The sequence below is a fragment of the Prunus avium genome, chromosome 1 (assembly GCF_965620075.1).
Source record: "Prunus avium chromosome 1, drPruAviu1.hap1.1, whole genome shotgun sequence".
In the NCBI taxonomy this organism is placed as follows: Eukaryota; Viridiplantae; Streptophyta; class Magnoliopsida; order Rosales; family Rosaceae; genus Prunus; species Prunus avium.
This window is the reverse complement of record NC_142284.1, coordinates 6,365,960-6,379,999: the sequence shown is the minus strand read 5'-3', so window position 1 is coordinate 6,379,999 and position 14,040 is coordinate 6,365,960. Positions and strand designations below refer to the sequence as shown.

Below are 14,040 nucleotides of genomic sequence, written 5' to 3'. Positions count from 1 at the left end.
TTCCTAGAATAGTTTCTTAGGCTCTGTCTATATATTCTTCCTATTGTTATACATTGGCATATCAAAGAAATATTATTTCACTCAATCTGAGATGGTATCAGAGCAGTCGATCATGACTGTCTCTTGACCTAATCCTAACAATTGCTTCTGCAGCAGCAGCCGTCATACAAACCCAACAAAACCTTCACTCCAAACATTCAGATAATTGTTCATGTCATTTAACAAGTAGACCACCAGCCCATATTCCATCTCACAAACGAATTTAATTTTACCTTCGCTTTAGTCAAATCAATTTTTTCTTTTATTCTCATCCTTTGCAAATCAATTTCCACCGTTCCTTTGCTTTCCCTCAGCCCAATTTTTTTATTTGTCTTTTTCTCATCACTTGTAATCCAATAATATCAAGGCCAACAATGATGGGTCAGCAAACACCAATCAATCCTTGGTGTCATGAGACTTCAACACTACCACACAAATTCTCACTTCGCAGAGTGACACCTCCAACTTCTTGGCAAGAATCAAACTAGATGAGAATAGTTATTCTCGATGGCGTCAAGTCATAGAGATGAAGATAGTTGGGCAAGAAAAGCATGGCCACTTGACCTGTGATATTGCCCAACCTGCATCCGTAAATTCCACATTTAATAAATGGCGTGCATCGGATTGCGCCCAACCTGCATCCGCAGATTCCACATTTAATAAATGGCGTGCATCGGATTGCCAAGTCAAGAGTTAGTTGTTCGACGCAATGCAACCTAATCAGGTTAAACGGTTTATCCGTTATGTCACAACAAAGAAAGTCTGGGATGCAATCAAGCGAACCTATTCAAATGGTGCTAATGAATCCAAGATTTATGACCTTCACAGAAGGTCATTCACAATGAAGCAGAATGGTGCATCAATTGCCAAATATTACAGTGAGGTCACTGAGATTTTTCAGGAGCTTGATCAATTAAGTCCAAGCAATATGGAGCATTTGAAAGACATTGAAACTAGACGCAAAGAGATTGATCGTCTCCGAGTTTACATATTTCTTGCATGTTTGGACTATAATTTCGATCAAATTCGAGGAGAGATTTTGAGGATGGAGCCTAAACTTGAACTTGAGGCAACATGTGCACATATTAAAAGAGAGAGTAACCGACAGGGAACCATGTCTGAAGCTGGGGTAACCTCAGACGCCATAGCCTTGGTTGCTGCCAAGTCCAAGCAATCTCAACAATCACAGTGCCAACCCTACTCGTAACTGGCCTCCAATGAAGTGTACCCAATGTGGTTTAGATAACCAAGCAATTAAGGCTGTTATGAGATTATTGGTTATCCAGACGGATGGGTTTCCAAAGAGCGATAGAAGGATTTGACCAAAGCCTCATTTGCATCTGTTGAGTCATCTCAAGAGACTACATCAGAACCTCCATAAGGTATATTTGGCTCCAAGGTTGGCCACCTCAGGTACCTCTTGCACATCTTCACTTACTTGTAATAGATAATGGATTATTGACATTGGCGCTACTGGTCACATGACATCTAGTTTTATTGAGTTGCACTCTACCAAACCATCAAACCAAACACATATTACCAATGCCAATGGAAACACCTCCCAAGTTATGGGAGAAGGGTCCTTATCCCTTACATCCTCATTAAGTCTTGATCATGTCTTAGTTGTCCCTTCACTCGACTATGACTTGTTATCTGTTTCTCAAATCATTGATTCCCTTAATTGTATCATGTGTTTTTTGCCATTGTATTGTTTGTTTCAGGATCTTCTCACTAGGGTCGTGATTGGATGTGGTACTAGGAGGGAAAGTTGTATTACATGGACTTGACAGAAGACAACATTAAGAGATTGAGTCACGCACATCATGTGCGAGGAGACGAGTCCATGAGGATGAAGAAAATTGGCTATGGCATAGACGATTAGGGCATGCATCTTTTGGTTATATGAAACTTTTATTTCCAGATTTGTTTTCCCATTTTATTGAATCAGACTTTCATTGTGAAACTTAGATTTTGGCAAAAAGCCATCGTATTTCTTACTCATTAAGAGTGAATAAAAGTTCTATGCCTTTCATGATTGTTCACTCTGATGTTTAGGGACCGTCCAAAGTTCCCACTATTAGTGGTTTTAAGTGGTTTTGACGTTTATTGATGATTGCACCCGGATGACTTGGGTTTTTCCCCTAAAGTAGAAAAGTGAAGCCACTGCAAAATTGAAGCAATTTCATCAATATGTTGCTACTCAGTTTGACAAGAAAATCACAAAACTTCAGTCTAATAATGGAGGAGAGTACGTCAACCATGACTTACATAATTTTATGAGCCAACATGGTATTGTTCATCAAACCACATGTGCCTATACACCACAACAAAATGGTGTCGCAGAGCGTAAGAATCGTCATCTCTTGGAAGTTGTTCGTGCCTCTTTATTTGAGGCTCGTATACCCCATCATTTTTCGGGGGAGGCTCTTTGTTGTGCTATTTACCTTATAAATAGAACATCATCCATCACTCTTTAATATCAAACTCCATTTCAGACATTGGCCACTCTCCTCACCATGTCGTTCACACCAAATCTCGAACCACGTCTTTTTGGGTGTGTTGCTTATGTTCATGTATATCCACATCAACATGGCAAGGTTGATCCGTGTGCATTACGTTGTGTCTTTGTGGGGTATGCAGACACTCAAAAGGGCTATAAGTGTTTCCATCCTCCCACTCAGACATTGCACGTTATAGCAAATGTGACTTTCCATGAGAATGAGTTCTATTACTCAGGTAGAGTTTTTGAGCAACCTCTGCAGGAGGGAGAGCTTTATCTTTGCAGAAGATACTCAAAATCAGATCATCCAAAGGTAAAGTATCCAAATGTAGATCGCCTGTCAGTAATAGAACCTGCCCAGTCTACATCAGTGTGACCCTTAACATCTAGATGGCCATGATGTGAGAACATCAATCCTCTTCCAGGAGCTAACTTCAAGTATCTTAGAATTCAATTTACAGCATCCATGTGGGCTTCACTTAGTGCATGCATGAACTGACTCACCACACTTACAGCATATGCTATATCAAGTCTAGTGTGTCCTAGATAGATTAACTTACGCACAAGGCATTGATATCTTTCTTTGCTGGTAGGTACATGATCAGGATATTCACCAAGCTGATGATTCAACTCCATTGGAGTGTCTGCTGGTTTACTGGCTAACATTCCAGTGTCAATCAAAATGTCAAAGATATATTTCCGTTGTGATAGAAATATTCCTTGTTTTGAATGAGCCACTTCGATGCCTAAGAAATATTTCAGAGCACCAAGATCTTTCATTTCAAACTCACTTGCCAAGTGGCGCTGTAATGTTGCCTTTTCCTCTGGGTCATTCCTCTAGGATGCATGATGGGGCCTAATACGGGCAACATGGTGTGTAAATTGAGAAAGTTTCTCTATGGATTGAAGCAATCACCTAGAGAATGGTTTGGAAAGTTCAACAAACACTACTACAAAAATTGAAATAGAAGACGGGGAAAAATTGTCGTCTTTTTCTTTTGAAAACCGTCGTTAAATCGACCGCCATCTTTTGAAGGTCAAAACTACAATGGTGATTCACCGTCGTCTATTATTTGTAAAGACGATGCTTTGACTCAAAACCGTCGTCTATTAATTGTAAAGACGACGGTTTTTCTGAAATAACCGTAGTCTGTAGATGTAAAGACGACAGTTTGTCTAATAGAACTGTCGTTTATTATATCCAAAGATGTCGGTTTATAATAAAAGTGTCGTTAATATCAGTAAAGATGATGGTTCTAAACTAAAACCGTCGTTAATTTTCAATAAAAATGATGGTTTTTACAATAAAACCGTCGTTGATTGTCCTTAAATTTGTCATCTAATAAGTTCCCACGTTGGTACAATTTAGTTTTTTTTTTTGTTTCCTTTGATTCTATACAACGATTTTAACTAGAAAAACAACTATAATGCTTTATTAATGAATATACACTCAAAAATTATTTCCTTCATAAAACTTGAAGCTTCAATAGTTATTACAAAATTAACCAATCTTTATTCCTACGACATACATACTTGCTACCAATTAAATATAAATATTTCAATTGATACATGGTAATTAAGTAGTACAATCTTCTCCTAACAAGACCTATATCTAGTACTCTTAATCCAAGCCTTCCTCTCATCCAAACATACAAATGAAGCACAATTGAAGTCTACTCCATCATCCCTGTAAATAAATCAAAATGACAGAAAAAAAAAAAAAAAGCAAAGATTATAAACAAATAAAATTAGGTGAAATGATCAAGAAAGGCTAGGCGCTAGTATGACACCAAAGAATTGAGCGCTCATAGAGTATCTAAGAATCTTTACCTTCCCAGTTGCAAAAGCCACAACATTTCCAGATCCAACATTTGCAATTGCTTTCTTTATACTTGCTAGAAGGAACTACAGTGTGCCATCAATAATCAAGAATAATGAAGAGTTATATTCTGTCAATGGAAGAGATCATAAGTAAAAGAAGCAGTAAGAGAAGGTGGAAAATAAAGTATCATATCACGATCAGTGTAAAATGAAGTAGCTTGTCCCATTGATCCTGCTCTTCCCATCCTTCCAATCCGGTGTACATAATCTTCACACACCATTGATGAAGAAGGGAAAGAGAATGTCTTCTCCTCTGAACCATATAAGAGAACAGTCATAGAATCAATATAACCACAATAAAAAATCCTATAATATGACCAAAAAAACAAAATTCAAACATCTTAATCCTTCGTGAAGTACTTGCAAACTAGACAAAATTCAAACAGGAGGAAAAAAAACTTTAGACAGAAAAACAAAACAAAAATCTCAATCAACACTAGAAAAACAAAACAAAAAACACTATGCTACCTCCAGCCTTAAAGCTAGCAACTTTAAATGCAAAGTTAAACAAGATGCTACCTCCAGCCTTAAGAGGCGTGTCTGTACTATCCTTCTGTGGTGGCTCACTTGAGTAGAAAGGATTATCACGGGGTAATTGGCAGCGGAAAACCTTCACACTTCTGTGTAAAAAAAAAAACATTACATAATCAGACACAGAAACTAAAAACCCTTTGGTTATAGACAACATAGGAAGAACAATACCTTCTAGAAAGCTTGTCCTACTGGCATTTCCATTGTTCATGTTGATCCCGACGTAGACACAGCATTGACATACACATAAAAACAAACAATGTTAAATGAAATGCAAATTGCTTCTCCTCTGGTGCATATTCAAATACATCTAGTTTATGTAAACATGAAATAGAGCTTATGCTAAGTGATTAAGCATCATAAATTAGCTACATATGTCAAAAGACAAACGAGAGAAAGCAAGTCAACAAAAATCCACCAAGACCAGATGATCAACAAACTTAAGCAAACCATTGGGTGACAGTATTATCCCCTTTGATTAATATCAAATATAAACTTCTTAGCCAATTCTACATATTCTTCAATATAAATGGCAGACCAGGTAAAAAATATTAAAAAACTGAAGAAACAGAGAGAGAGAGAGAGAGAGAGAGAGAGAGAGAGAATACCCAAAAACTGAATACGTAGAAACTCCATCTCCCACAACTCTTTGACATTCCGTCTTTACCAGCGTAAAATCCTCCCCCTTCTTGCTCTGACTCGCCTGACTGCACACAATCTCAGGTCTCTCAACCTTCTCCTTAGGCCAATTCATGCTTCAGCATCATTGAGAGCGGAACCGTATGATGATTCTCATTCTTGTCGGACATTGTTCCAACACACCCAAACACCTCAACACAGTCTCAATATCCTCCTCCTCCTACAACCTCTAATCTTCCATCTCCGATTCTCAAACCAAATCCTGCAAAACAAAGCCACCAAAAATACACCCACGTAAATCAAACGCTGCGTTTCGTGCATTCTCCAATCTAATCATCGATCTCGTTAATCTAATAAGAAATCGTTGGCATCAGTGGCTAAAACGGCCACGACCACAATGAAATCAACGAGATCTTCAAACGAAACGACACTCACAAAAACGAATCAAGCGATTTTCATCATCTCAAATTTACCGAAGAACGGGTCGACGAAGAGAAGGCGAAGCCTGGAAGAGAAGAGACCAGTGGGCTCGAGGGAGGCCTCATGAAGGAGATCGCGAAGATTGTGGAGGTGATACTTTTGGCGACCTCAGTAACCTGGACTCAAGGGATATGGCGACCGCAGTGAATTGGATGGCGCAATGGAGATGATGTTTCAGGGTTGAGAAAGGGAGTAGAGAGAGAGAGAGAGGGTTTCTAAAGGTCGCGAGAGAGTGTGGTGAGAGTTGTTTTTTAGCGAATACTTAAGTGAACTTTTTGTCGAGCGCATTTTAAAGCACGATGGGGTTTATAAGTAACTGTCATAATTTTTGCCAGTGCCTTTTAAAACACGACGCTTTTTAATTTTACCGTCGTTAAATAGGTGTCGTAGTTTTCCATTTTTGTAGTAGTGAAATCAATGAAGAATTTCGGATACAAGCAAAGTAACTCAGTTCATACTCTTTTCTTGAAACATATGAAAGGTAAAGTCACTGCTCTTATTGTATATGTTGATGACATGGGAGTTACCAAATGGCCCAAAGGAAAAGGCAGCATTACAGTGCCACTTGGCAAGTGAGTTTGAAATAAACGATCTTGGTGCTCTAAAGTATTTCTCAGGCATTGAAGTGGCTCGTTCAGAACAAAAAATGTTTCTATCACAACGGAAATATATCCTTGACATTTTGACTGACATTGGAATGTTAACCAGTAAACAAGCAGATACTCCAATGGAGTTGAATTATCAGCTTGGTGAATATCCTGATCAGGTGCCCACCAACAAAGAAAGATATCAAAGCCTTGTGGGTAAGTTAATCTATCTAGGACACAATAAACCTAATATAGCATATGTTGGAAGTGTGATGAGTCAATTCATGCATGTACCAAGTGAAGCCACATGGATGCTATAAATCTAATTCTAAGATACTTGAAGTCAGCTCTTGGAAGAGGATTGATGTTCTCACGACATGACCATCTAAATGTTAAGGGTCACACTGATGCAGACTGGGCGGGTTCTGTTACTAACATGCGATCTACATCTGGATACTTTACCTTTGTAGGAGGCAATCTAGTCTCTTGGCGAAGTAAAAAATAGAAAGTGGTGTCAAGATCAAGTGTTGAAGCAGAATATCGAGGTATGGCACATGGAGTATGGGTGCTTCTCCGGATAAGGAATTTATTGGGGGAATTGAGGTTCAAACCCAAACATGCCATGCAACTCAATTATGACTATAAAGCCGCAATAGACATCGCACATAATCCAGTGCAACATGATAGAACCAAGCATGTTGAAGTTGATAGACATTTCATCAAGGAGAAACTCCAGGCAAAGATCATTGAGGTACCATTTGTTAAATCCGAACATCAACTTGCAGATGTCCTCACCAAAGTAGTAACAGGCAGAGTATTTCACAGCTCACTTAGCAAGTTGGGCATTGACGACATACATGCTCCAACTTGAGGGGGAGTGTCAAATGAGTTATACATTCCTAATTAGTCTACGTCAACTATTTGATTCTACAAGATTATAGGCTCATAATTACATTCCTAGAATAGTTTCCTAGGCTATATATATATATATATATATATATATATATATTCTTGGGTAATTTGCTGAATTGCCCCCTGAACTTGTACATAACTCTCAATTTACCACCTTACCTTTTTTTTTAGCGAATTAAGGGCTCAAATTAAAATTTATTATCAATGTTCCCCCCACCGTCAAAATTCGAACATTTCATCCATTATTCCGTCCATTTGATTCACGTTGACTCTTTTTTTAGGGTTATTTTCGTCATTCAGCGCGGATTCAATTACCAACCTCTCTCACACACTTCGCACATCGCTTTCACTTTGGTAGGGTTCGAAAGGGACTGAACTGAGGGCACGAAAGGGGGCAAAATCGAAGGTTGGAGAGGGACGAAATTGAGGGAATCTGAAAGCTTTTTCATAAAGCTTCTTTTGGGTCCGTTAATTTAACGCAACATGACTCTGGATGTGTTGCCTCTGCAGGTGCGGAACAGAGGGCCTCCTCCCAAATACAGTAAGTAAACGTTTTTCCCAAGTTGAAATTGTTTAAGCTTGTGTGGTCCTTTGGTCCTTTGGTCCTTGGTTTGTCGGTGCTTTTGACATTTTGTGGTGTTGGGTGATATGCCTTTTTGAATATGAAATACATGTGGTCCCAAAGCATTTGTGTTGTTTTGTCTGCATAATAGTCGGTGGATCTGAGTCAATTTCAAGTTTAGAATGGTAGTTGAGCAATAAGGATAAGTTGGTGTGATAAAGTAGTGCTTTTATATATAATTTTTTTTTTTTTTTATAGGTGATCCAGATTTGTTCTCCCTAGAAATTCACCATGGAGGTTATATTTCAAAGGGGAAGTATGTTCGGGATAAGGTAACATGGGCAGACAACTGTAATGCTGACCACCTGTCAATGCTTGACCTGTATGATGTTGCTATATGTTTAGGATACGACCATAAAAAAATTCAGTACCACTACTGGAACAAAAGAAGGGGATTTGTTCCAATTGAAGTAGATGCCCATGTAGTTGAGTTTGTGGAGCATACACCTACCTCTAGAGTTCAACCTTTATATCTGTCATATAAGTATCAACCACATTTGTCAGAGAGCCAGGCATCTGCATCTGCATCTGCTCCACAGTTGGGGTTGGAAGTAGAAGTTGAAACTGAAATTGATGTTGGTGATTTGGGTAACCAGTTTGTAGAAGTGGATGTTGATTTAGATGATGATGGTGATGATGAGGCAGATAATGAAGGAGATAATGAGGCAGATGAATTTGAAGATGATGAGGCTGAAGATGATGATAGTTGGGGAAGAGGCTGAAGATGATGATAGTGAGACAGACATTGAGTTGATTGACTCTGAGTTTGAGCAGTCAGATGAAGAAGGGTTCAAGACAGTCTTGGAAGAGGATGACAACTTGTTTGATAAACATGTAGTTGATGAAGAAAATGAAGAATACAATGAAGAACCTGGTGAGGTTGACAGTGAAGACTACAATACCGACGAACTTGTAAGTCTTGATGAAGAAGATGATGAGGATGAAGGTGTGAAAAACCGTAGCCGCAGAAGAAAAGCTCCTAGGTTTAAGCAGTTTAGGAGAGAATCTGATTTGCTGAAGCCAACATTTCATTTGGGAATGGAATTTACCAACATGGAGCAGTGTAGGGAAGCAATAAGGTATTATGCAGTTTCATGTGCAAGGCCATTGAAGTGGGTGAGGAATGATTCATATAGGGTGAGGCTAAAATGTGAAGGAGATAATAAACAAAAGGTTCCATGTCCATGGATGCTATATGCTTCTCATGTGGGGAAAGGTCCAACTACAAGGATTAAGACATATATTCCAAGGCATACATGTGGAAGGAGGCAAAGAACCAAGTATGCCACTTCATCATGGCTGTCTAAGAGGTTTGATGAGGAGTTAAGAGATAATCCCAAGATGAAAGTGACAGATTTCATGAAGATAATAAGGAAACATTATGCCATAGATGTAACTGAGGCTCAAGTTTATAAAGCCAAGAGTTTTGCAAAAGCTAGAATTCAAGGTAGTATTGAAGAACAATATGGAAAGTTGTGGGATTATTGTGAGGAGTTAAAGAGCAATAACCCCGGAAGTACTGTCATTGTGAAAACTGAATTGCAGGGTGATAATCCTACTTTTAAGAGGATTTATATATGTTTTGGAGCACTTAAAAAGGGATTTGTGGAAGGATGTAGACCAGTGGTGGGTTTTGATGGGTGCCATGTTAAGGGTTGTCACCCAGGGCAGATTCTAAGTGCAGTTGGGGTTGATGGAAATAATGGGATGTATCCAATTGCTTTTGCTGTTGTTGAAGTTGAAAACACAGAGACTTGGAGTTGGTTTTTTCACATATTCTTTCAAGATGTAGGTATTCAAAATGGCCATGGCTGGGTTTTCATTATTGATAAGCAAAACGGTTTAAGGAATGCCCTTCATGCTTTGATGCCCACTGCTGAGCACAGGCATTGTGTGAGGCACTTGCACAATAATTTCAAGCTTGCAGGCCATACTGGTAATGCTTTGAAGCAGAGGTTGTGGGCAGCAGCTAGGGCAACAACAATACCTCTATTTGAAGCTGAAATGGAGCAGATGTTGGGTCAATCTGAGGCATCTTATAAGTGGCTTGAGGAAAGACCAGCTGCTTATTGGAGTAGATCACACTTTAGTACAGTCCCAAAGTGTGATATACTTCTAAACAACTTGTGTGAGTGTTTTAATGCTGCAATCCTAGAAGCAAGGGATAAGCCCATTGTTACTCTTTTGGAGAGAATTAGAACCTACTTGATGCTTAGAATGGCTAGACTTAGAGAGACAATGTGGCCCCATGAGGTTGGTCCAAGAATATTTGCTATTGTGGAAAAGAATTCAATTGAAAGTGGCCACTGCATAGCTTCGTATGCTGGTGGGGGGAAGTATCAAGTTAATAGTATGTTGGGAGCTATGTTTGTTGTGGATTTAGAAAGGCATATATGCACCTGCAAAAAATGGGACTTAAGTGGAATCCCATGTCCACATGCCTTGGCTGCAGTAGCAAAGAGTGAGCACAGACCTCTGGATTTTGTGCATGCACTTTACAAAAGGCCGGCATATGATAGGGCTTATGAGGGCTATATATCTCCAATGCCTAGTCAATCATATTGGAGAAAAATAGGACATGTACCTATCAAGCCACCTCTTTATCACATCCAACCAGAAAGGCCCAAACTTAGGAGAAATAAAGAACCTGATGAAATACCAAGAGGGGCAACAAAACTTAAGAGGTATGGCATTGTAATGACATGCCGCAACTGTGGACAAGAAGGTCACAATTTTGCAACTTGTTCCCAAAATGGACAGGTTAGATTTGTTTTTAATTTTTTTGTTTCCACATTTCATTTGCTGGAAATGGCTATGTTAACATGTGAATTGGAGTGTTTTTGCTATGTTCACATGTCATTTTTTGTTATTGGCAATGAAGGGGCAACCTAGAGGTGCTAGAGCAAGAGTCAACAGGAGGGGAAGAGGTGCAAGGGCAAGAGGAGCTGCAACTGGAGGTATTGATACTGCTAGTGCTAATGCAAGTGGAACAACAACTGCAAGCGCAACAGTTGGTGTCAGGGGAAGAGGTGTTGTGAGAGGCAGAGGTGTTGTGAGTGAACAACAACAAACTCAGGCCAGACCAAAGTTTAATGTAAGTACTTGGATTAAACCTTGATGTTTTGAATCAATAATTGCATTATTGTGGTGTGTTTTGAAGGCTTAAGGGTCGTATGCTTGAAATAGGTGAAAAGAGGAGCCCATGCCCCCCATGTCATAAGGAAGACCAATCTATTTGCTGGTTGGCAACCTGGCCAAGGTTCAAGTTCCCAACCTCCTTCACAACCTACCCAAAGTTCACAAGCTCCTTCACAACCTGCCCAAAGTTTACAAGCTCATCAAGTTTCAAGTTCACAACCTCAACCAATGGTAACTTCTCCAAAAGGGCCTAGGTTAAAATCTCCAGCAAAACGAATAAGGCCATGGAGAGTTTAGTGACATATTTGAAGTGAATGGTTGAAGAATTGTGATGTTTATTTTGGTTTGCAATCTATTTGCTGGTATATTTTGAACTGATTTTGTACAAGCTAACTTGTAATGGTTAGTGATGAAGATGTATTTTTGAAACTGAATTTGGATAAGCTTTGATGGCAAAGCTATATGTTGTGGATGTGTATGTGTATGTTTAAGGGATTTTGGACAAGACTGTTTAGGGGATGTGTCTGTGTTTTTTCAAGTGCTATTAATGTAATGACATGTGAATTCAAATGTTGTATATTTTGGTATTTGCAGTGCAGTTCATATCTTTGGTGTGCCAGTTACTATTTCAATTGTCAAAATGAGAGCTTGCATTTTCATTCAACAAAACAACTCATACATTGATTACATTGGTCACAACACTCGAAATGAAGCCAATTACACACCCTTTCTGACCTTTACAACAAGCCAATCACCTATCCCTTTCTAACTATTACAAAATGTCAATTACCCATCCCTTTCTAACCATTTCAAAATGCCAATTACCCATCCCTTTCTAACCCTTACAAAATGGCAACCACCCATCCCTTTCAAACCCTTACAAAATGCCAACTACCCATCCCTTTTTACAGCTGCCCATTAGTGCCTTTATCTTCATTCAAAATCAAGCATATAATAACCCCAAACATGCACAACGACACCCAAAACCATGGGTTTTTCAGCTTCGAATTCCCTTTCTTTTTTTCTGCTTCTAACTTGTTAATTCTCCTCAGCAGTCCTGGAATTATTTGCTTAGATCTATTGCACATAACAGGGTCACCCCACTCCCACATTTGACAACGATTCTGCAAAGACAGTTTTAAAACTTGGAAACTCAAAACTGCAAATTAGAAACCCAAACTTCAAAATTCAACTTACCCGCGCACAAACATAAAATCTTCGTCCTGGATGTGAAGAGGTCCAAGAAGTCTGAATTTTCGCAACCTTCCCACAGTTGCAGACCCGTGATGGCAACATCCATGAATTGCCGTCTTCGAACTCCGAACTCCCTCTGTGTGACCCATCAACGCTGCCGGGTAAGTTCGTCCTCATCTCTCTCTCTCTCTCTCTCTCTCTCTCTCTTTCTCTAGATAGATAGCTGGAAATCGCCAGAAACATGAACAAATGGAGGTGGAGCATGATGTATGTGGGAAGTGTGTGAAGGTTTGACTAGGTAAGGGTTTAATAGGCTGAAGATGACGAAAATAACCCTAAAAAAAAGGGTCAAAGTGAGTCAAATGGATGGAATAATGGATGAAATGTTCGAATTTTGACGGTGGGGGGAACATTGATAATAAATTTTAATTTGAACCCTTAATTCGCTAAAAAAAAAAGGTCAGGTGGTAAATTGAGAGTTATGTACAAGTTCAGGGGGCATTTCAGTAGATTACCCTATATTCTTCCTATTGTTGTACATTGGCATATCAATGAAGTCTGAGAAAAACAATGCTCAAATCAATAGGCATTCAAGAAGATTACAATAGAGTTTTAGAATAATATTGTACCTCTTTCTCCATTTTTTTGATGGGTAATTGCCCTTTTATAGATGCTAGCATGAGCCTTGGGCCCCTAGTCCTATGTTCCTTGTTTTTCTTTATGATCTGCAATCACTCCAATATGGTTATGGTAGTGGGTGATCATGTAGGCTTTGTCATGTGGTATTTGGGGGCTTGTTACATCTAGCAAGGAGGAGCCTCTTCATCCCCTTGTTGTTGATGTTTTTGGCTAACCTATTTGATACGGATTGAAGTGAGAAGCAGTGGCGACCCAGTCGCATTGTTACAGAGAGGAGAAGGTCACGCAAAAGGAGGAAGCAGCTGGTCAAATTTGTCTAGGGAGTTCGAGGTTGAATCGTGTAAAAAGATATAGCATGTTTTGGTTTTTTAACGTGTTTTGCCTATTTTGTTTGGGCTTAGATTTTCTATTTCTAAGCCTATGAGTATAAATAGAACTTTTGGGATGCTAGGGTTTTTCATAAGAGAGAAAACAAAGGCATCAAATTAGGTTTAAGAAAGGGTGAGAGAGAAAAGAGAGCTAGGGTTTGTGACAACTAAAGGGGTCCTTCATTGTAATTGAAGTTGTTCTTATTACTAGTGAATTTTTCAGGGGAGAATGTCACCAAGAGGACGTAGGCACAACGCTGAACCTCTATAACTTCTTATGTTCTCTGTGTGCTTGCTTTGATTGTTTGGGTGTGTGTGTGTGTGTTTATTCTTTGCGGGGTTTGTTTGTGTGCTAGTTGCATAGTCCATCAACAATAACGTCTTGGAGTGTTTTTGCACAACACTTGCAACATGCAGAAAACTAAAATTAGAAACTTCAATAGTCTTGTTCCTCTTCTCTCTACCACAACTCTCTCTCTCACCCATTTTCTCCCTTTCTCTCCCTTTCCG

At 39.2% G+C, this 14,040-nt stretch overlaps 1 protein-coding gene and 1 long non-coding RNA gene across 3 annotated transcripts; one reads left to right on the top strand and one right to left on the bottom strand.

The window, feature by feature from the left end:
* Window positions 1-3,984: 3,984 nt before the first annotated feature.
* On the bottom strand, window positions 3,985-6,341 carry LOC110758460 (uncharacterized). 2 transcript variants are annotated; one of them, XR_002526951.2, is made up of 6 exons: window positions 6,026-6,341; window positions 5,560-5,852; window positions 5,123-5,142; window positions 4,940-5,040; window positions 4,370-4,673; window positions 3,985-4,226 (listed from the first exon to the last, which is right to left on the bottom strand). It is a non-coding gene; the product is annotated as an uncharacterized LOC110758460 (long non-coding RNA). The 2 variants fall into 2 exon arrangements; XR_002526952.2 differs by having other exon boundaries at window positions 6,064-6,341.
* A 2,484-nt stretch (window positions 6,342-8,825) lies between these two features.
* LOC148297196 (uncharacterized) lies at window positions 8,826-11,742 on the top strand. Its single transcript, XM_088247477.1, has 3 exons — window positions 8,826-10,951; window positions 11,073-11,285; window positions 11,378-11,742. The coding sequence occupies exons 1-3, from the start codon at window positions 8,828-8,830 to the stop codon at window positions 11,624-11,626; spliced, it is 2,586 nt and encodes an 861-aa protein (XP_088103603.1). The 5' UTR covers window positions 8,826-8,827; the 3' UTR covers window positions 11,627-11,742.
* The last annotated feature ends 2,298 nt before the right edge of the window (window positions 11,743-14,040 follow it).